This window comes from Rhopalosiphum maidis, chromosome 1, assembly GCF_003676215.2.
Source record: "Rhopalosiphum maidis isolate BTI-1 chromosome 1, ASM367621v3, whole genome shotgun sequence".
Taxonomy (NCBI): Eukaryota; Metazoa; Arthropoda; class Insecta; order Hemiptera; family Aphididae; genus Rhopalosiphum; species Rhopalosiphum maidis.
The window spans coordinates 58,389,237-58,412,377 of record NC_040877.1 but is presented as its reverse complement, the minus strand read 5'-3'; the positions used below and the strand labels follow the sequence as shown (position 1 = coordinate 58,412,377).

At 26.5% G+C, this 23,141-nt stretch overlaps 1 protein-coding gene across 5 annotated transcripts; it reads left to right on the top strand.

The window, feature by feature from the left end:
- LOC113560436 lies at window positions 1–22,178 on the top strand. 5 transcript variants are annotated; one of them, XM_026966305.1, is made up of 14 exons: window positions 1–152; window positions 219–450; window positions 517–929; window positions 1,013–1,137; window positions 14,053–14,135; window positions 14,267–14,355; window positions 15,227–15,622; window positions 15,732–15,888; window positions 16,894–17,010; window positions 17,445–17,552; window positions 17,753–17,806; window positions 17,888–18,022; window positions 19,573–20,856; window positions 21,979–22,174. In XM_026966305.1, the coding sequence occupies exons 1-13, from the start codon at window positions 45–47 to the stop codon at window positions 20,778–20,780; spliced, it is 3,225 nt and encodes a 1,074-aa protein (XP_026822106.1). In that variant the 5' UTR covers window positions 1–44; the 3' UTR covers window positions 20,781–20,856; window positions 21,979–22,174. The 5 variants fall into 5 exon arrangements, with proteins under 5 accessions (XP_026822106.1, XP_026822105.1, XP_026822104.1 ...); XM_026966304.1 differs by lacking the exon at window positions 17,445–17,552 and adding an exon at window positions 17,091–17,171 and having other exon boundaries at window positions 219–929; window positions 21,979–22,177; XM_026966303.1 differs by having other exon boundaries at window positions 219–929; window positions 21,979–22,175.
- The last annotated feature ends 963 nt before the right edge of the window (window positions 22,179–23,141 follow it).

Here is a 23,141-nt window from a genome sequence, read left to right as displayed (position 1 = left end):
TAGGTATATGCACATTTTCGGAGTAGCATGACAATTTATTATAAATGGCACAGTTGTTGAATATTTCGTTTAAGAAGAACGACCTTTACTCTTCTTGGGGTTTTCAAGTATGTGGCGGAAGGGACAGTTGGCGACCATTGACCGTGAGAAATGTGAGTAAAAAAATTCTTTTGATTTTAAAATAAAATAATAAAACATGTTGTAATAACATTGTTTAGATACAAAATGGCACTTTAGCGTACAACTATTTGAATGTTGGTGATCGTGTCTTAGAGATCGATGGTATAGACTGTTATTCGTTGACCGAGTCTCAGGCAATCAGTTTTCTTCGAAGACCGAGTAATTCGATTGAATTGTTGATACTAAAACGACGGGGTGAAAATGTCGTACCACCCAAAAGGTCATCGAGTTGTAAAGCTTTACAAAATTTTGTCTTTCCAAAACCACAAAGTATATCAAAACTTAGTACTCCTTCTCACCGCCAAATTATCAATAATAATAATGGTGAAATTTTAGCAAATTCGAAAAACCAATTGCGCGAACTTGAGGATTCGGAAGAATCTCCAAAACTGCATTTTGAAGAACCTAACAAAGCATTTATCTCAGCACCGATTAAGAATGACAATGAAGTATTACAGTTTTCTAACTTTAAACCTAGAAGGAATTCGTTACAAAAAGACGGTGAACCCGTTTGCCTTAGAAGTAGATCGAGTTCACCACAATTCTGGAAATTAAATGTGGAAACTTCGGTCACTGGACTACCTAATGATTGTAAAAGTTTTTGGAAAAAATTAGAAAAATGTTCAATGGAAGACTTGAGCGCCCGTCGCACTCCAAGTCCAATAAGACCAGCAAGTGTGGCTTTCTATCCCAAAACACCAGAACCTATTGTTCAGTCACAAGTTGAAATAGTTTGGCCAAAGAAAAAAGTAATTCATAACAATTAGAAACATATTATATAATTTAATATTTTTTTTTGCTGTACAAATACATTGTCAAACTTATAATATAGGTAACTTTCAGTAATGTATTGTTGGAGAGAAATTATTTGCAAATGGATTTACCAGATTTATCTCCTGGATCAAGAGTCGATGAAGAATTCAATAAAATATACAACAGTTCCAGTCAGGAAGAACAGTAAGTTTTATCAAATCATTAACTAAACATAATAAATTAATACCTATAGTACCTATAACCACGTGTCTATATACATAATATGTATTATATAATTCATATGAAAAATATAAATTATAAATTCAAATTTAGTTATATATCTATCAACTGACATTTTAAGAAAATACGTATCATTGTCGCATAAAATATTATTTTCTATAGACTTTATATCAATATAGCTACTTATTATTAGAAAGCCATTTTTACAATGTTGCTTGTAAAAAAACCTAGTCCCTCTAGACGTAGGGCATAAATTATTTTTGAACGGAATGATTAATAATTGTTTTTATCACAACAAATTTTTACGCTATCATGCATTCTTGCCCGAAGGTAAGCATAGTGGTTAAACTTTTTATATAGTATATAGTATATATCAAGCCGTCCCTGGTATAAAAAAATAATTTAAACACAGCTTATATTTTGCACGGTAGGTGTATAGTTATAGGTCAGTACAAATTTTATCTGCTGCTTTGGAATATAAATAATATAATATAACTAGTTAATAAGTTAATAAGCAAATAATGTAGATATATTCAATTAATATTTAATATAAATAATATAACTAAATTTCATAAAATTTTAATATTTTAATATTTCGTATATTTGTTATAAACAAATTATCTTGTGTCTGTTGTACGAAAATAGCGTTGCAAAAACTACGTATCAGGGCCAAGATGAATATGTTAAAAATAACGCTTTTAAATACACAACTGCCTGGTAGTGAAAACTGTAGTGGTGGTGGTGGTCCATTTTGGCTATTTTCAATGTCCAGTTGCAAGATTAGTCATTTTTATTAAAAAAAAAAAAAACGAGAAGAAAGAATATGTTCAGTGTTAATTTAGTTTAAATTTGTTTGTCCTATTAGACATGAGTTTAGGAGTCTCCGTTCCCTGGAGGTATATATAAAGTTTGTTTTTTTAATTGCTTATTATTCTAATGAATATTAAATTAAATTATCTGTTTTTTACTAATAATAACACATTCCTAACGAAATTTTGTGCGATCGCTATGGATTAAATTTAAATTAAGTCGCTATAGGTATGCTGTATTTATAAGGAATGCCATGTGATATACGATATCTTATGCTATATACAAGTCTTTAAGTTTGTTGTTTTATAATTCATAATATAAATTATATACCTAATATTTAAGTAATAAGACGTATGTGTGATGTTTGAATGATTATGTGTATGTTAAACACTAAAAAGATACAATACCCCACACACGTGTAATTTTGTTCAAGCCCTTTTTAATCTTTAAATAGTTAAATAAATACGATACTACATTTATAATTAAATCATTAATCAATATATTTAGTATTTATACGGATATTATAATATTGTGTGTATATTTTAATAATTCAATCATGGTGTATCTATAGATTGTAATTGTAATAGTTAGTTCTATTTTTACAATATATACTTAGTTCATATCACGTGTGAGACAGTGCCAAGTTTATATTTTATTTCATCTACATTTAAGCTTTTAAATCTGACGTTATTAACAAAAATTGATATTCAAAATAATTGTACAAAAACAATGTGTAGGATAGAAAAGAAAGATTTACAAAGATAATTAAAAAAGAAGTCTTAAAGTTATATATTATATAATATTGAAATATCAGTGGATTACCTAGTTACTATATTTTAGTATTATAATTATATTTACATTTACTACAGTAAACATTAATCATACGTATTTTAAATTAATAATTCAAAATTGGAATGTTAATCTAAGAACTATATAAACTCTGGCGGAATTATCAAATTGATAAAGTAATTAATAATTTAAATTAAAGTAAAATTTAAATTATTTACATTTCAATAATCAGAAGCATAACTACCAAATAACGTTTGCAGAATTGTATAGATAAAATAAAAATATTATATACATAGATGTTCTTATTCTAAAGTCTATACTCTATAGATATATAATATCTGTATATATTATTATATTATTATTATTATCGTGTGGTGATATATAGTATATTATGTTTATATAATATAATAGGTAGATATATATTATATTTATACTATATATAGTGTACAATATTAAAACATTCAAATTAAGAAGTATTAATCCAATAAATTGTTATAGAAAATGAATGAACAAATTAAAAATCTCGAGTATAGGTATTTTTATTAATAAAACATAATATACGTTTATATTAATACTTTTATGGTTGTAATAACTATTTACTAATAACTAATAAGTAATAAACTAATAATATTCTCGGCAGAAGCAAATATTCTTTTAGTTGCTTTTAGTATCTTAATAAATAATAATTATTAATTTAAACTGTGTGAAAACAATTATTCTTTAAAAGTTTTTTTTTTTTTTTAGCAATAATTGAACAATATTTTATTATTTTCCAACCATTGCTATATTAAAAATTCAAACAATTCTATAAGAAGTAAAGCTGATTATAATATTTAATATTATATAGGTATATATTTAGGTTAATTAAATAAATTTTCAGATTTTAATAATTATACAATAGACTGATTAAAAACTTATAAAAACTATGGAATTTTATTCAGATTTTTTATTATTATGGTTAAGTATTAAAAAGCAATGTCTTCAAAAGTATAAATATAAATATATTTCTTTTCAACCGTTAAAAAAATGTTACCTATACTATGAGTATGATAATGACACATATAAGTTGCGAATCAAAGGTGTATTTAGAGATTTTGAAGTATTATATGGAAATATAATTGTTTAGTTGCCTTCTTTACATTATAATAATAAACGTAATAAATTATAGTAAAATCGTATATTTTTAGATTCTGAGAGAAGTTCATATTGTATTAATTTTACAATTATGTGTAGTTTTTTTTTTATATCTGTCATTACCTTTTGAAGTAGCAAAAATATTCTGTCAATTTATATTTGCTAGTTAGTACTTTGAGGGTCAAAAGTAAAATATTCCTAGTATTTATTAGAATGATAGTAATAAAAAAAAATGTATGCAAAACCGATTTTATTTTTTTCATTCAACTCAAAATTTTGAGTCGAAAACAAACAATTGTCGGTAGATTCATTAAATTTTCACTGAATACATTATTAGTTTATCGTTAAAAGACGAAATTCGTTCAAATTACGAAAATTTACTAACTATTTCGTAGTAAAAAGTTTATAAAATTTTAAATGTTTATATCTAGCTAAGATTTGAAAGTTTAATACAAAGTAACTTATGAATAGATCATACTGAAACCAAAAAATTTAAAAAATATATAAGCACAATTTTTTTATAGATATTAAAGCTTAAATGTTGACAAAATTGTATATTTAAACGATGAATAACCTTGTGTTAATTATTTTGTTATAATTTAAAAACATTATTCGTGAGAACTTGAACTTTTAAGTATTTTACGAATTTTACTATTCACATTGATATTTTCAAATTGTATTGACAAACTTGTAGATATAATATATTTTTACAACAGAAAGGCACTCAAGCACTCTATTAAAACAGAGTGGTATCTTTTTGCCAGAATTTAAAAAAAAATAAGTTTTCAAAATTGAATTTTATTTTTTTATGAATACGTTTTTCATTAACCTAATTTATAGATCCTTATTTCTTCTTTTCAGAGCTGTAATAACAATACCTATCCATGATTAAATTAATTTAATTTTTATAAACATTACTAACTTAATAAATAAATACAATTATATATATATATATATTTATATATATATATTATATATTGTTGTTTTAAGTTATTAGTAGGTACCTTATAAAAATAAAAGATATCTGTCGTTAATTCTATGTTATACGACCACGGTCTTAGAATATGACGGTGACGAGTAGTGTATGATGCATCTAGTTATTTTATTTTAAAATCAATATTAATATTTAAGAATATGATTTAGAAAAAATTTAATAATTTAATTCAAGTTATAATTATCGAAAATTACAATATTATAAACAGAATGTTCAAAAATATTGAAAACAGTTATTAGCCTAATTAGGATTGATAAATAATAAATTGATATAATTAATGAAGTTGTTTAATATTTTACATAATAAATGTACAAAAAGTTATCTATTATCATTCTATGTTGAACGTAGATATTAAAATATGCATACAATGTTTTATTACTATAAGGCATACAGTAATTAATTTAGGCGTACGCAGAATTCGTTCATGTAGTGGGTGGTGGGATAAAACCCCTAACCCCCCTTTCAGTACTTCACTGGTAATTAAGAGTTTCCAAAGTTTTTGAAAACCTAGTATATTATATGTATAATATTCCAGGTGAAAATAAGATCAAAAACTTTGTAAACTCTTTTAAATACTATACATTTTACATATTCCTACTTTTAACTCATTTAAAAATTAAAGTATTGTATAAAACAAACAAGAGAACACAGATAATGTTTTTATCTTTAAGTTCGAAAATAGATTTATTCACTCTGATATTACAAAACTAACAACACGACGTTGAAATGGCTGAATTAAAATTTTCTATGTTATAAGTTTGTAAGACGGAGACAACACAGAAAGCAGTGTCTCATAATTTCTATATAAACAATAACATTTTTAAGATGTGTTTCATGCATTAAATATTTCATTATAAATCTATAGATAGTTAATAGTATTTAAAAAAAATATTGTATTAGTTCAAATTGTCGTTATTATTAATTTGTATAACTATGATAAAAATGGTTAAAATATTTATAAGTTTCTTAAATGCTAAATACCTATGTTAATTTTATAATAAGCGTACACGCTCCAGTTGAATAACTTATCGAGATCATAAAAAGTAAAAATATTTTATTCCGCACAATTTTTTCAGTGGATATATATTTAAAAATGTATGAAGAACAAAGAAAATTTCTAATTGTGTTTTTATTATGCTTTAAATTTTTAGAATTATAATAAATTATGTAATATTTAAACAATTAAACGAATTTTTTTAATGTATGAATTATTTTAGTAATATCGATAATTAAACCTTGAGAATATTTATTTTTATTCTGGGCGATATGCAATGACCGGTGAAAGACAAAAAGAATATCAAAAGAAATGCTCTAATGAGTCACCGCCGTACGGACTTCTTGGGTGCATATTATGCATGACCCTCCCACATTCCTATGCGTAAACATCCTAATAAATAACTCTAACATACATAACTGCTGCTCTGGACCAACTGAACCGATAGAAGGTATACATTACAATAATATACCTACTAAATAAAAAAACAGGTTTGTCATTTCGTTTTCGTTGGAATTTACTTTTAATGTAATATTTAATATACTTAGGTAACTAATTTTCCCTATTGATACTTATCGTATTGGTGATTTGTTTTTATCATTTATCGATTAAGTATAAGATTGGTTATACATTTTTCAAAAATAAATAAACAGTAAATTATACGATTTTGACATTAAAAAAAAAAAAAATTTAGTTTTTATGTTTATATCATTATAGATTATAGATATATTATATTGATAAAAAATTCAATTGTTTATGTATTTTATATAATTGTTAATACTTAAGACCAAAAATCTCGATAAAAATACAGTTGAATATTATAGGGTTGATACTTGAAAAGTGTTTTTTACTTGTAGGTATATTTGAAGTGGGATTTTATAAAATAAGTGCAGAGTGATACGCTAAGACTGGAATATTAAAGCATACCTTTTAAAAAGTAAATACTAATACACTTAATATACTAAACATAAAAGTTATTAATTTTTATAACATTATTATTGTGTTGGAATTTTAAAACCATTTTGAATAGTTTATAGGTACTTCTCTCGACCCACACATTTTTCTGAATCTGAACTATTAAGTATAATGATTTCATGTAATTAGTTTTTAATATGCTAAATAATAAGTACTAAATTAATATATTATAATAACTAGAAACCTAAAAAATATTTTTGATTTATGGAACTTCATAATAATAATAATATGCTAACTTTAATTTATCATTTTATGTTTTATTGTATTAGCATTGATATTTTATAATGACTAATATTTTATAGATAATAGGTATAGACAAATTAATATATTATATATTTATTTTTTATATAGGTATGGTATATATATTTTTTATTTATTGATATATTAAGAATTTAACTATAAATGTTTATATAGGTATAACTTGTTATATCCATTTATCAAATATTTAAAATACTATTGTTGTAACTCGCCCGTTTAAGGCCGTTGAGTATATTTAAAAAAGAAAATAGTTTGTTTTTCTTACAGGTGTATTTCAATCATCAACACGATTTGTCAATATATTTTTTAGAAACATTTATTAATTAAATCACTTGTTCACTACTAGAGTTTTAACACGATATATATTTTATTGAAAACTCGCGTACGACTAACTGCTTATACTACACATCTACATACTGTCTTGGCGATGTAGTTGTTTAATAATAAAAATAATATATTGCTTACATTTCTAAATTGTTATACTAAATATGCTCACTAATCTACTTGCAAGCCAAAGGGTTCTCAACGCTATTATTTATAAATATTAAATTATATTAATGATTGTATGATATGTATACAAACTGGTCATCATACTTAAAGTTTCATATATAAATAGTGGAACGGTAATCCATGTTATTTCAAGTTACAATACTTTAATTTAATATATCTTTGTGGGACATTTGGGACACGCATACAGATCAAATATAATTTAACACGGTTTGGCCAAATTTAAAAATTATAATTCATAATTTCGTGTACTTATTACTTACTCTTACCTGTTTAATAAAAGTCAATACTGAATATTAATAAGTAATAACTAATGATATTTAATTTTCATATATATAAAAATTATTAAATAAACAATTTATTTAATTATATTTCATTGTATATAAATACTCATTATTATTATTAAATAGTACATCATTATGCATCATAAATCTGTTGTATTTGTGTTAATTGTAAATATAATGTTTTTGTTGTTATGTATACAAATTTTAAATTATTTATCACACATATTTTATTAATAACAAGTTTAATTTAATGCTAAATTGCTAAACAAACAAAACCTCAGACCTTTAACTTTTTAATTGTTTGAAAATTATAAATTTCAACAAAATATTTTTATATTTCCGTAAAATAAGTTATAAGTTTATAACAATACAAAATACAAATAATAAACAATATAAAATACATTGAATTTTAAATTATTAATTGATAAACAGAGAATTTCAATAATTTTTTTCAATAAGCATTAAACTGTTTAAAGATATTATAACATGCTAGAACATACTTAAGAAAAAGTAAAATATAATACTTAAGTTAAAAATAAAAATGTTTACGAAAATCAGTTTTCTGCGTATCCCCACATAATACCCTTCCACCAAGACCGGTTCTACTATAGTGGGATGTCTCGTGAAGATGCGGAGAATTTCCGTGGCCCGTTTCTCTTGCTTGACAGAGCATAGACGCGTAAAGACTAAGGACGTGCATATAAGTTGTGTGAAAGAAAAGAAAAATTATATTATCGTATATAAAATAACAATAATAATATCAGTTAATCATAAAGTTTAATCGCAGATTTGATTAAACGTAATATATTTTATGGTTTTATTTCTGTGCAGTTGACATATTTCTAAAAATTAAAACAAGAAGCTATCCACTAATTGCTTAAACATGTTTTTGTTATTTAATCGTAAATTATCAAATTTTTAACTAAATAAAATATAAAATATCTGCTATTTTGTTTGTAAAATTATGTTGTTAGCAAATAAAAAATGTTTCGTTGTTTAAAGAAGAATATATCTATTATATAAAATATGCAAGACGGCAAATGTAAGCAGAAATGTGATTGCGAGTGGTTATTTTGTTGAAATTACTTACTTGACCGGTCAAAATTTTTGCCCCTCTATTGAAAACTGAAATTAAGCCACTGTTTGAAATTTACTGTTTAAATTTAAAAAGTACTTAATTGAAGTAATTACTTACATAGTTACATTGTTAAAATAAATCATTAGTTTTTTGATAATTAGTTGTACACTGTATAGATAATGTATATTATAACTAGTTAAAATAATATTATAATAATATTGCTATGCTTCAGTTTGAGTATAGCATTTGATTAAAATCTAATTTAAATTTTTTATGGAATTATTTTGATACTTAAGCAAGACAAGTGTTTGATGAAAAAGTATCCTTCTGATTTTTAAGTTATTTTTACAGCTTTAGAAATAATAACAGAGAAATTAATCTAAATTTAATCTATTTTATAGTCATAATCAAATTTTAATTGAAATAACATGTCGTTCTCAGTGCCGTAATGCACTATTATTATATAAATATATTCTATAGGACTGTAACAACGAACGACGTTACAAATTACAATTAATAAATATATATTAAATAACAATTATATTTATTTTTATTAAATTTAATATTACACAATTATCCATAATACAAAATTTCAAAATAGTTTAAAAAATATTTCTTCACTATGAATGGAAACAACAAACACTAAGTAATACGGGACATTCCAAGTTTTCATAATCTCTGTAGTTCATGTATACACTAAACATGAATTACCTATTATTGTTTTTGAGTTAAATTTACTGACGTCCGTAGAAAATCTTCTATAATTTATATTTATATAAAACCATATAGGTAACAAGCTATCTCTTGTTCGCGTAAACGCACACATGAAATGAAATTTGTTCTATAACAATATTTGCGCGTAATCGTGTTTAGTGCGTCATTAAAAAAACACAATCACTTATACATGTATAGTATAGAATTAGAATACCTATCCGAGTGACCGGTTAGTTATTATACTCTGGAGACCGGACAAATTGCAGACGATAGTCGACGCATCTGACTCGCATTCAGTGCCGCGTCGCCTTAGAGTACGCACGTCTATTATACATGAATTTGTTTTATGACTTTTTTATATCATTGCCGTGTACACGAATGCGTTTATTTTATATTATAATAATCTATATTCTTGCATGTTCCATCGGCCGTTAATATCTATCTGTCCGTATTTATAATTCATACAATTTTCACTCAAATTCATAAATTATGACGACCACAGCTACCGCCGAAGCGTCGAAATTGGATCGAACCGATCCCAGAGTGCGAAAACTTGTGTATAATATGTACAGAAATGTTTTGGGGAATTATAACGATAAAGCCAACGCTATGCTTGACGCGATGCCGGAACACCAAGTTACTCAAGATCAAGGGATTGATCGACAGCTCTCCAGTATATTGTAAGTCTGCTGCGTGGAATGTTTCCTGCAGCCCTATATCAATTGTCGATGTATATATATTTATTAAAAAAAATACGAAATAGAAAAATGATTTATTGATACCACATTACTATATGAGGATAACATAGTTATGTAAAAAAATAAAATAAAATATATATAAAATTAAGAGTTAATAATATTTGCGACTACGATAAACTGATAGCTTGTGGTAAAGTTCTTGATAGACAGTTCGAAAAAACACAACAATACAACATAATACTATTTTATTATCAATAAATTACAATAAAAATTAAAAAATCTTATATCATAAAAATCAAATATATTAATTTTAAGATTTCCTTATGAAAAAATTGTAACTAGAATTAATTATTTGCATTAATATTTTTATTAAATTTAGGAATATCTATATTAATCTTTTCTTTGTAGTTTGTACTTAGTGCAGTATTCATGAGAAGATGCTTGATATCGCATTATGTCTATATTAATTTAAAACAATTATAATATTATTTTAACACAATATACTGATGTTGTTTACTTATAGTTCATGAATTCTATGATATACATAGTTATTACTAAAGTATCTATAGTACCTTGGTTAATTAAACAAAAATATAATTAGAATATTTGCAGTTACTTTTAAGAGATTGGTATAAGAGTAATTTATCTTACCTCATACAATTATTTCATGATTCAAAATTAAATTGGAAGAGTGGTAGAATATATTGCATGTAAAATGTATATAAATATAATTAACTATAATTTACCCTATAGGTACCCATTTTATAAATAATTATATTCGTAAGTATGTAATGTTTTGGTACTTAATTTTCATTTTTTACACTGATCTTTAATTTTGAAATTTTGTTCATACAGCTCTTTACACTTACCAATATCATTTTATATTTCAGATAATTTGATCAGTAGCCAACGCTTGTATTATTGTTGTTCTCTCTACGATTTCATTATTATGACATCATCATTCCTATTCAATCGCAACATATGACGTGTTTAATGATTAAATTATATGTACATATATACAATTTATCTTATTTTTTTATCTTTTTTTTACTGACATAAATTATTATTAGTTCAAATTAAAAATATTAGATTTCGAAGACTACAGGGTTTCTGGAATTATTGTACTGCGATGAGTGCGATGAGCTCTATTTTGAAATAACATTTAAATTTTTATATAAAACAATAAAACACAATATTATATTTATTATATAATTATAATAGGCTTAAATAAATAAGTATACATGTATTTATAATGAAATACAAACTTAACAGATACAATTATATTTATACAAGTGCTTTTATAATATGCAAATTTAAATATTGCTATTATTATTATCATGCACAGAACATTATGTTATTATATAGTATATTATAACATTACCAATATAATTTAAAAAAATATTTTATAATCTTATAATAATATAATATAAATAATATTTGTATATAGTTTTGATTAAAAATATTTGGTTATGTCAGTATCTTTTTTAATGTATAGTATGATTTCTGATATCAAACTTTTAGATTTAATTAACTTTAATTTGAGTTAGAGGTATTCGTAAACAATAATATCATCAATGGTTGTAATAGCTACATTTTAAATAAATTTATTTTTAGTTTAATTAAAATAATTTAGTTTGTATTTCTTTATTAATCTTAATTCATAAATACAAAATATTATAATTGTACAAAATGTGATACACCGATGAGTCATATTGTTTGGCGCATATGTTTGCATGAGTTTATTTTTTGAACTTATCAAGGATAGTGAAGGATGTAGGATGAGATAATTTTTAGGAGGAGGGATTTTACTAATATTATTTCGATCATGTAATACTGTTATATATTATAATTTTCAGTAGTGCATAATATACCTTATGCATATACAAAATATATATAAATTAATTATTATAATATTAATAATACTTAAAAAATAAACCTCTTTTCAAAAATATAGGTAAATAATATAACTTTTTAAACTTTCTCCTTCAAAAATAATCTTTTTTCATTAAGAACATTTTTAAATTATTTTTTTACTCATATTAGTAGCAATAATGAATACTACAGTACAGTTTAAACTATTTATTAAAAAATTAAAAATATATAATTATGCTAATAATATTATAATGAAGGCCACTTGATAGTTAATTGTTTAATCAAATGACTGCCTAATATTGAAATTGAATTGAAGTGATGAAAATGATAGACTGTATAAAATATACCCCTTCCATTAAATATTATAGGTAGCTACAACCTACTTATTTAAAGTTGGATATTGGTGTAATCGTTAATCGTAGTTACAGTTTATAAATAATATATCTTTAATAATTGTATATCTATTAATTGTTACAGTGTGAGAGTAGTAATACAACCAATAACATAGAATTTGATACTCGAAATAATTTTATCATTTATTTTATTTTCAAAAAAATTTAAAATAATGACCATTTTTTTATACTTTCGTGTTAATTATATAAGTTATTTCATAGTAATGAAAAATAATAAAATTATAATCGTATAGGTAATTCAGGTAATTGGTTGTCATTCGTCACATTAAATGAAAGATCATTTTATTGCCCCATTGGTTCATTACCTCCCAATTTTGTGAAGATGATTTTCATCTTCGTTGATTTGCAATTTACTTTAAACATAGTTATATCTAATAATAATTTTCTAATAATATATCTATCATATTCGTATCAATATGTTATACTTATAATAAACAGTTATATAATATAAGGACATAAAACATACCTAATAAACGTATATATTTTGAGATATCTGGAGGTTAAATACATGCATATGACTTGCGTTTATAATTTACTAAATAATATATTATATTTTATTAAATTAAGACTATAGTTTAATATAACTTTTATTTTTGTTTCGGTGTACATAATTTAAATCTCATATTTCCGTGTACGTCGGTGCAGTTTCCGTTTTCCAAAGCAATAGTCATATAGATTATATGGTATAATATAGTATAGTAATCTAATCAAATTACCGTTGACCTTAACGACACACAATAATCGTAAATATAGAAGATATAAACAACCGACAAAAAATTCAACGTGAGAATAGGCAAGGTTGAAAATATATTATGTATTTTCTGTTTGAAGAGTAAAAAACTAAACAGCGGCGCCTGTTCAAGGGCACGTGGGCAAGGCTGATCCTGCAAAACGTTTGTATTAGTACCTATACAACAAGCAGAGATAAATCGTGTAATAGCAGACGGTCGAACGGACTCTCGAGTAGCGTAAATATAATATAGCTCATTTCGATCCAAATATGGTAGCTTGTCCCCCACAATGACAATTTCAAACACTAGTGCATAAAATAATGTACTCGCACGCTATTATTAAACCACTCGATACACAATATAGCATATATAGACTCATATAAAAAAAGCATTGATTTATAGGTTCATATTCTATATAAGTTTCAAAAAATTTTAAAATTTGTTTTATTATATAGTAAGTCATAATTATAAATAATACAGGTACGATCAAATCTTGTTATGTATTATAATATTTATAATTTTATATTTACTTTTTACGTAGACTATTTTTAACCTAACTGAAATTTGTATGAATAAGTGTACATTACATTAATAATTAAATATTACCGTTTGTTTTGATATTATGTAGGCATCAAATAGGAGCGAACGACTTAGCCGATAGAGATATGTCCGCACCACCCCCGCCAGCGCCACCACCACTGCAGTATTCTGGTAATAAAAAAATCTCGCTTATGTAATATATCCATTTATATTTTATACATATGCTCATGTGAGCAATATTTAGGTTTTGTTTACAAAATTTATAATTAAGCCTTATATAAATTAATGTTATTTGTTTACAGGAGGTACAACTCAAGGTGGTCCACCACCACCTCCACCACCACCAATGTTGCACAGTGGACACATTCCAGCTATTAGAATAAAAACTGAGGTAAATATTACTATTGTTTTTTTTTTCTATGTACCTATACTATATTCTAGTATATTACAATCATAATAAATGGTAAAAAATCTAAGTACATTTTAATTATTGTTTGTTTAAGATAAATATAAAATAGCGGCGCTATAACTTTTGAAAATATTTAAATACATTATTCTCGTTTATATTGTTAAGCATTTATTGTTATTGGGTTTAATAAAAACAATTCTTAAAGAAATTAGTAGATTTAAAAACTATAAATTTAATAGTAATAAATTAAAACAACATAGGTCAATTCAATTTGTAATAAAACATTATTAGGTGCTCACGTAAGAGTAAAATTAGGTATGAGTTTATATTGTATGTACCTCGTATATATTAAATATATTTTTGTCCATTGTATTATTTTTACTGTAGGAATAATTATGATTGTAAAATACTATTCAAATTTAGATAAAATATTTTAATTGCATTTATGTGTAATTCATTTATGATTAAAATAAGTATTATGATACAGTTTTTTACACTTTATAGTACGTTTTAACCGCAGTTATATTTTTAAGTCAGAACAATAATAAATATGCGTGCATTTCGAATTTACAAACCACTTAACTTTATTCTAGAATAATGGTTCATAACTCAAATTATTATAATTTCAACAAATTAAATATTGATACTTTTAATCATTTGAAATTAATTATTCTGTTTATTAGAGAAAATTGGTTATTATTAACTATTACAAAAATTAAACCGTTTGTATACCGTTACATATAATACTTATATAACTATAGATATACACTGTGAATACATTATTTTTATTAATAATATTATAATATAATTGTACACTTAACTAATTATTAATAACGATAATGATTTTTTTCAGCTGAATGAGCCTAGGGAAATACCATCAACTATACAAAATGCAATGGCTACTAAAGACAAAAAACCATTTACGTATCTTCCGGGTGGATTAGACTTGAGCGAAATCAGAAGTCCTCGAATGCAAAGGCGCTTAGAAAGAAATGCCCAGACTCCACCTAGCCCGGAACAAGTACCTCAAAAATCTCCAGATTATCAGCAACAACAAGAGATGAATCTAAACGTTGAACAAAAACCAGTGTGTAACGTGCGCTCTGCCGCAGAAAGAGTATGTCTATTGCCTCAAGTTCAGAAACAACCACAATTGAATAAGTCGCCCACACCTTGGATGCAAAAGGCTACGCAAATTCAACCGTCTCCAGCTCCGTGGACTCAAAACAAAAAAGAATATGTTGATCAGGTGATTATTTTTAAGTAGCTACTTTAATATTTTTATGTCATATTAGATTTAATTAATAATTTTACGAATTCGTAAAAATTTAAATAAATTGTTATGAATAATTATTTAGGTTGATAAATCAGAAGAACGAGTTTTACCTGTACGAGTTGAAACTAATAGACAAATACCAACACAACCGTTGAAGAATAATATAAACCATTCATATGATTCTGAACCGATACAAGGACGTTCATTTAAAGTGCTCCAACAAATTACCGAGCCAAAAGGTGACTATTATATACAATTAATTAATATTATAATAATGATTATTATTTTAGATTCTGAGCGAACTTCGAATTTAAAATTTTCACCATGTTTATTTTATAATTGTATATTATTAAAAATATTTTAACTTTTTTCAAGCTATATTTTTAGGCGTGAGAATTTTTTTTATTATTTTTTAGTTCATTTTCTATAAATGTCAATCAAAAATTTTAACTGGGTCAAAATAAGATTTCCACATAAGATTATTCTCTGTATAAAAGTACTTAAAATACATAGACGGAATTTTTTTTTATAAGCTTTTGAAGTTAGAATTTGAATGACTTTAAATGTTCAACTCTTATTAGCTATACAAATTAGTCATTAAATTTTATAAATTTTTAACTAGAAAACAATTTGAAAACTATATCAAACATTTGAACGAATACTTATAAAAAAAATCATGCCTACCTTTATATCTTTAATAAAATCTATGATGAACCTTGTATTGTATTTTTATACTTTTTGCCGAGTGAAATTTTTTTTAACGATATTTATAGAAAAGTAGTTAAAAAATATACACAAAGCACAGACTATTGAAGCCAATTGAACCAAATCCAAAATTATTGATAACCAATTTTTAAAAAAAGGAATTTTACTTTTTTGTTGTAATTCGAAACGAATAACCGAAGATATCTGAAATGTTCAACAAATATCTGTATAAGAATTTTATAAACATGAAGTTATTTTCACAGTGTCAAAATATATATGTTTGTTATACTTATACAGTTATACCTAAATATTTTAAGTAATTTAAATTTTATAAATTTAAATAAACACATATACTTGCATATTTTATATAATAATACACTTGAGTACTTATGATTTGGACACAACTAATATAAATAATAGGTAATATTTTACATATTACCTATTTAGCAGCTATCATTTTCTTAAACATAGTTATTTTTTAATTTTTGCTAATTCAATAAACCATTTCTTTTATTTAAATATTAATTTATAATTTTCAGGAATGCTTTATGATGGTTCTCAGCCCTATAATAGCCAGTCATTACCCTTGTCTGAACTCAGAAAGTTGCAGTTAAGTGATGACGATCGATCTTTCATGAGTAGGGTTAAATCTCAAGGTTTGTATTCTAAAAAAAATTAAATATAGGTATCCAATAAGTAATAAATATTCGCAGAATTTCAATATTTATCATTATAGCTAATAATGTAGATACAGAAAATCCAAGATATAGAGGCGGCTCTATACCTTCCAAGATATTCAAAGTTTTGGAAAATAGTGGTAAAAATTTATTTTATTATTCGGTGGTGGTAAAATACATACCAAGCAACATGCTCGCTTTTCTGTTATCATGACACATTTTAGAATCGGTTAAATTTCTGACTTTTTAATCAAGTATAAAATATTCAAAATTATATACCTTGGTCCTAGGTACCTACTCATTTAACTACTATTTTTTTTATATTAATTTTAGTTGATGTATACATGTATAATTAAACGGGTAATATGAATAATATATTAATTAAGGGAATTATTTTTGTATACGTTTATCAGTTGATGATGATAAATTTTTACACAACGAAACGGATCCTCGTTACAAAGGTGCGTCGATTCCATCTAGAAGCTTTCGAATGTTGCAAACATTAACGAACTCTGCACCGGGTAAAAAAAAATGTTAAATCAAATCCCTATATGTGATTGTTATTCTCAAGATTTTATCTATACTAATGAAATATATTTACCGTGATAGATTTAGGCTACGCGCTAGTGAATTGCTATGCTTTGAGCTTCGCTTTGATACATATTTTATCCATATTTTTGTTTGATTTTGTAAATTTCACATTGGATTTTAAATTTTACAGTTCCAATGGATAACAACTACAAACAATCGGTACCGATTAACAATTACGTATCAGGTAAAAATACATTTTAACAGATTATGATGTATTCATATTATATACTATTATAGTTTAATGCTTTAATGGATACATTTTTAGTTGAACCTATAGAATCCAAAATGTATGTACCACCGTCAGAGAGACCTGTCGGCTCAGAACCCCATAAGTATACAGGTGGTTCTATACCATCTAGATCATTCAGAATGTTACAAGCTATGACTGGCCAAAATAACGGTAACGTTTCATAATTCAAAGTTTTGTATTTGACTAAGTATAGAATTAATGAAAGCAGGCGATCAAATATATGATACAATTTTACTACCTATACGTAATCTTTTAATTTCATTTATTATCTTTACGACACTTAATTAATTATAATTTGCTAACTCATGCAGCGATTATGAGAAAATCGCTTATTTAATTATTAGTGTTTAATACTTTCTTCGTTTTTATCGTGTGTTATTACAAAAATATTTACTCCTTTATTTGGATAATTGATGTATTATTTTTAAGGTTTTATAAATTATATGAGATTAATGTAATTTAAAGTATCAAGTTAATATTTGATAATAACTAATAAGTTATAATTACGTAGATGTAGAAGTAAAAAACTTCGTACTGACATCACTAATCTATATTTTTCATTAATTTACGAACACTAAAAAATAATACCAAAATACAATAATAAACCTAAATATATTTTAATTTTTAATAAGCAGTTATTTAAATGGTTTTTAGTTTCAGAAATATCTAGTTAAATTTAATCTTGTGATTACTAAATACTATTTTAACTATTTTTAGACTATTTTACTGTTTTATTTTTTTTAATAACTTTATTATTTATTTTTAAATTTTAAATATGATAAAATAAAATATTTTATTTTATTATCAACCTGAGGAATCATACCACGTTTTTGAGATATTGGCGTATTTATTAGGTTTAATAAAGTATAAGGGGTCTAATGTATGTCTAAAATAATGCCCTGTAATTCAGTAAATAATCTAATGAGGTGTTTCAGTTATAGGTTTAAACACATTTTTTAAATTTGTATATTTGTATGTTAGTAAAATTTATTAACCTATATTTAATAATATTTGTTGTAGAAATAGTTTAGTTTTATTATTGAAAGATAAAAATATTATTTTTTAAATTTTTGGCTTGTGTGAATTTGTTTAAGTATTTAATTGCTTTTTTTATTTCAAATAATATTTTAATTCAATTTTATATTTGTTTACATTACTTATAAATTTATAATTTATAAAGTTATGTTTCTAAAATGTATTTATTATACTAATATTGATTATATTTGTTTATTTTATTTTAACGCTGTTTATTAAATAATATTAATTAGTAATTACCTTTGTAAGTAACAAAAAACTATAATTAACAATAATGAAAATACTATACCACATCGGTCGTTCTGCAGTTATCATAGAGTTATGTTTTATGTCCAAAGCAAATGTTATATTTTGTACTGTCATTAAGTTGTTTACGCAATACTTTTTAACGATATTTGCATAATAGAGAATACGTATTATTTGCGTGTTCGTAGGCGGTGGACATTATACTGCATAATAATGTACATATACATGCATTTAACATATATCGTTAAATAATGAAACAGTTTATGTATTAATCACATCAAATGTCTATGTAATAGTTAAAACAAATTGTGCAAAAAAAAAAGAAAGTTGAATTGTGGAATTAGCACCAAGGACGACGTTCTACTACTGCGATTAGCAAGCTCGGCCGTTATTTTTGTTTTTTTTATTTTGTTTTGTAGAAGAAGAAGAACAACAAAATGATTTACAAAACCTGCAATCACATACCCCTTACCCTTTTCTTTGTCCCGAATTTTGGGAACATTACAATTATCTAAAAGAATTTCACGATTGGCATTGCACTGGTTCTGCATTTGTGATCAATCAGCAGCAGCAGCAACAACAACAACAACAACAACAATTTACACTCCAACAACCGGTGCAGACCGGCGTCGCGTCAGTGGTAGACAGCACCGTTTATGCTGGCCACGTGTTGAATACTATCGCCGAAGAAGAAGCCGCCGACGACGAGATCGTATGCTCACCATGCTGTGTGCCGGACAGCGACGATAGCGATTCGAGCCAGTGTGAAGTGACGGTAACGGTGACGTTACCGCCGAAGAGAGCTGCCGCCGAGATGACGGTGAGCAGAGAGCTACAGGAAGGAGTATCGGCTAGTTCACCGGTGGACTTTTGGCAGCAAATCAATAACGACGGTGCAGATGGGTCGGCCAACACCGCGTCTACGTCAGATAACGACGGATGTTCAAATGACGAAAAACCGTCGGACGCCGTTTGTCTGCCGGAGAACCTACTGGAGAAATCGTTGGGCGCCAATAATTGTCTGCCCGATGACGATGCGGTCGGTGACTGCCGACAACCATCGGATCGCGACGACGATGCTGACTCGGGCATTATTACAACAACGTCGTCAGCCGACACGGCAAGCCGGCCGACTTCGGACAAAGATACGGTCGGTGGCGGCAGAACCGGAGGCGTCAGCTCGAAGAAATATCAAAGAACGTGCACGCACTCGCGCCTCTTCGACTTTTTGCAGCGCAACGATGATGACGACGATGACGACGTTGATGGCGCAGACTTCAGCAAAGGCGGTACGGACGCGAGAAACAAACCCCCCCCACCGCCGCTGTCGTTGTCTTGCACTTCCGGTTACTCGTCAGCGGCTACCACACCGTCCACGCCGTCCATCGTCGGAAGAAACCGGACTTACGAATCGGACTTGGCCCGGACGGAATATGACAGTTACTACAAGAGCTGGGAGTACGCTTGCCCGTATTTCGGATACGACATACTGCCGTCGAAGGCATTCAAAACTATCGCGACGCAATTGCAGGGCGGCGGCGGTTCTGCGGCAGACTACAAGCTCACGACGACTACCACCACCAAGTTCAAGTGTCCCAAAATTCCTACTGAAAAGGGCGAATCTTGAACACGTCTTTTCTCCCATCCCTATACCCCCGCACTTTTCATTTCTATCGTTTGGGTTTTTTTTACGATTTTATAAGGTATTATATGGTATACGCGTTGTTTGGAGTCTGTGAACGGTTGTTGTTTTCTCTATGCAGTTGATCTCATTCTCTCTTTCTCTATATTTCTATATACACATATTACATAGTCTGTACTACACTTTTACCGCCAACCTCGTTTATATATACACACTCTCACTACACTTACTTGAAATATACGTCATTATTCATAAAATAAGTACCTAAATTGGTCCACATAAAGACGACTTATATCGTGCCTATACGGTTATACGATGTGGCATCTGCACTTTGTCTATACTCTATACCTTACACACACACATATATATATACACCCAACACCGGCTTCCACTGCATGTACGCTTTAAACTACCCCACTTGAGTGGGATTACCTATGATTACGTACGAAACGTATGATACACTTGCAAATAAACGAGGTTGATGTGCGCTGCAATGATGTGTATATATATATTATTAAATAATATTATACAATCGTCCAAATCACGGGCATCAATGATGTGTCCGTGACTGTAATATTATACTCTCCCCTACACGTATTCCGTTTTCTTCTTAGCTCTGTGCTGCGTTAACTTCTTCACAGTTGGAAATAACATTATTATTTTATTAAATAACTCCACCTTTTGGAATATACTGTTATAATGCGTATATATGTGTATATTCATTTTTTATATATAAATATTTAATTATATTATACAGTAGTACAGTTGTTGGTTAAAAGTATCAAATATTTGAACGTCTTCGTTTCATTGCAATATAATAATAATTAATATACATTGAATGAATGTATATTTAGACTTAGTTTTTAATCTATTTAACTAATTATTTTACCGTTATAATATACGAAACAAAAGGTGTAGTTTTTGTATTTGGTTTTCGATTTTTTTGTGTGCTGTTCAGTTAGATTGTTGTATATGTTTTATTGTAGACAGTGTTCCAAATGCCCGGTAGACGTTAGTTCATTTATTCTGCTTATCAGAAATTCCAGTCGAGATATTGGAACAACTTGTTAATCTTATATTCTTATATATTATAATTATATACTTCGTTATTGGCAACATTTGGAACGCTTTGATATTTTGCAAGTAAATTACAAATTTTTTAAAAAGACATTTTTTTTTACAGGTAATTTAGGTGAATCTGATTTCTGATTTGGAATTACGGTAACTACAATCAAACTGCTTTTACGTTAAATGATTTATATTTTTACGGTTTACACATTTTTGCTATATTCATAAATGTATAAATAATTTTAACTATTTAGTATTTTAGGTAAATTGAAGTTATATTAACACATAATTCTAACTTAATATATTTATGTCTATATTATAAATACATATATTGTAATAAAAACGAATAAGTTTTAAATCATGAATAAAAATTTTCTTGGGTTGTTCTTAAGTATTTCGTTGTGGGTGTGCTTGTTATAGGTTATAGCTAGGTGAATGAGCTCGTCGATTTTCAAAATAACTAATAAAAATCCTGAATTGATGTACACTCCATTATTTTTATTATTATTAGGTTAGTGTTAGTCATCGGAAGATCCAAGTCAATAATTGTACAAGACGATTCGACGGCAAATTGGTTGATATTGCACGTAAATAGCATTAGTATCTTCTAAACACTAAATTATATTACTTAGTATTAAAGTATGTAGAAAAACGTATATATACGTTTTATATACGACACGAGTTTTCTCAGCGGGGCCTAGTATTTCATTATATGAAATTAAAATAAAATAAATATATGCAATTGGTTGATTATTATTAACGAAATCAGTTGATGGCACGGACATTTAGGATATCTTAGTCTATGGTTGATGGAGCATTGGAGCCACTTGATTAACATTTTTACATAATATTAACAAATCGTCAATAAAATAATCATACCCACATGCTACTCAACCGTAATTTCTGGTGCGTTGCTCAAGCAACACACGAATATAGCTGACTATATTAAGCGCCACCGCAATACGCCCGCGGTAGACCTACATTAATAACCCATTTAATAATAAAATATTGTTGTCCAAACGGTTTGCAATAATAATACATTGTCGAAATGTATTACAAAAACAACAAGTACTACAAGTAACACAATAAACCACAACAACAATCGTCACAAAAATTTTACGTATATATATTATTTAATTATGTTACCTAATATGCATTAAATATACAATGTAGTGCTATATTACAATGAAACCTAAGGGACAGTGAGTGTCACTAGTTTCAGTGACGCTCACGGAACCATCAAAAGTGTGTTATACATAGTATATATACTATATAATA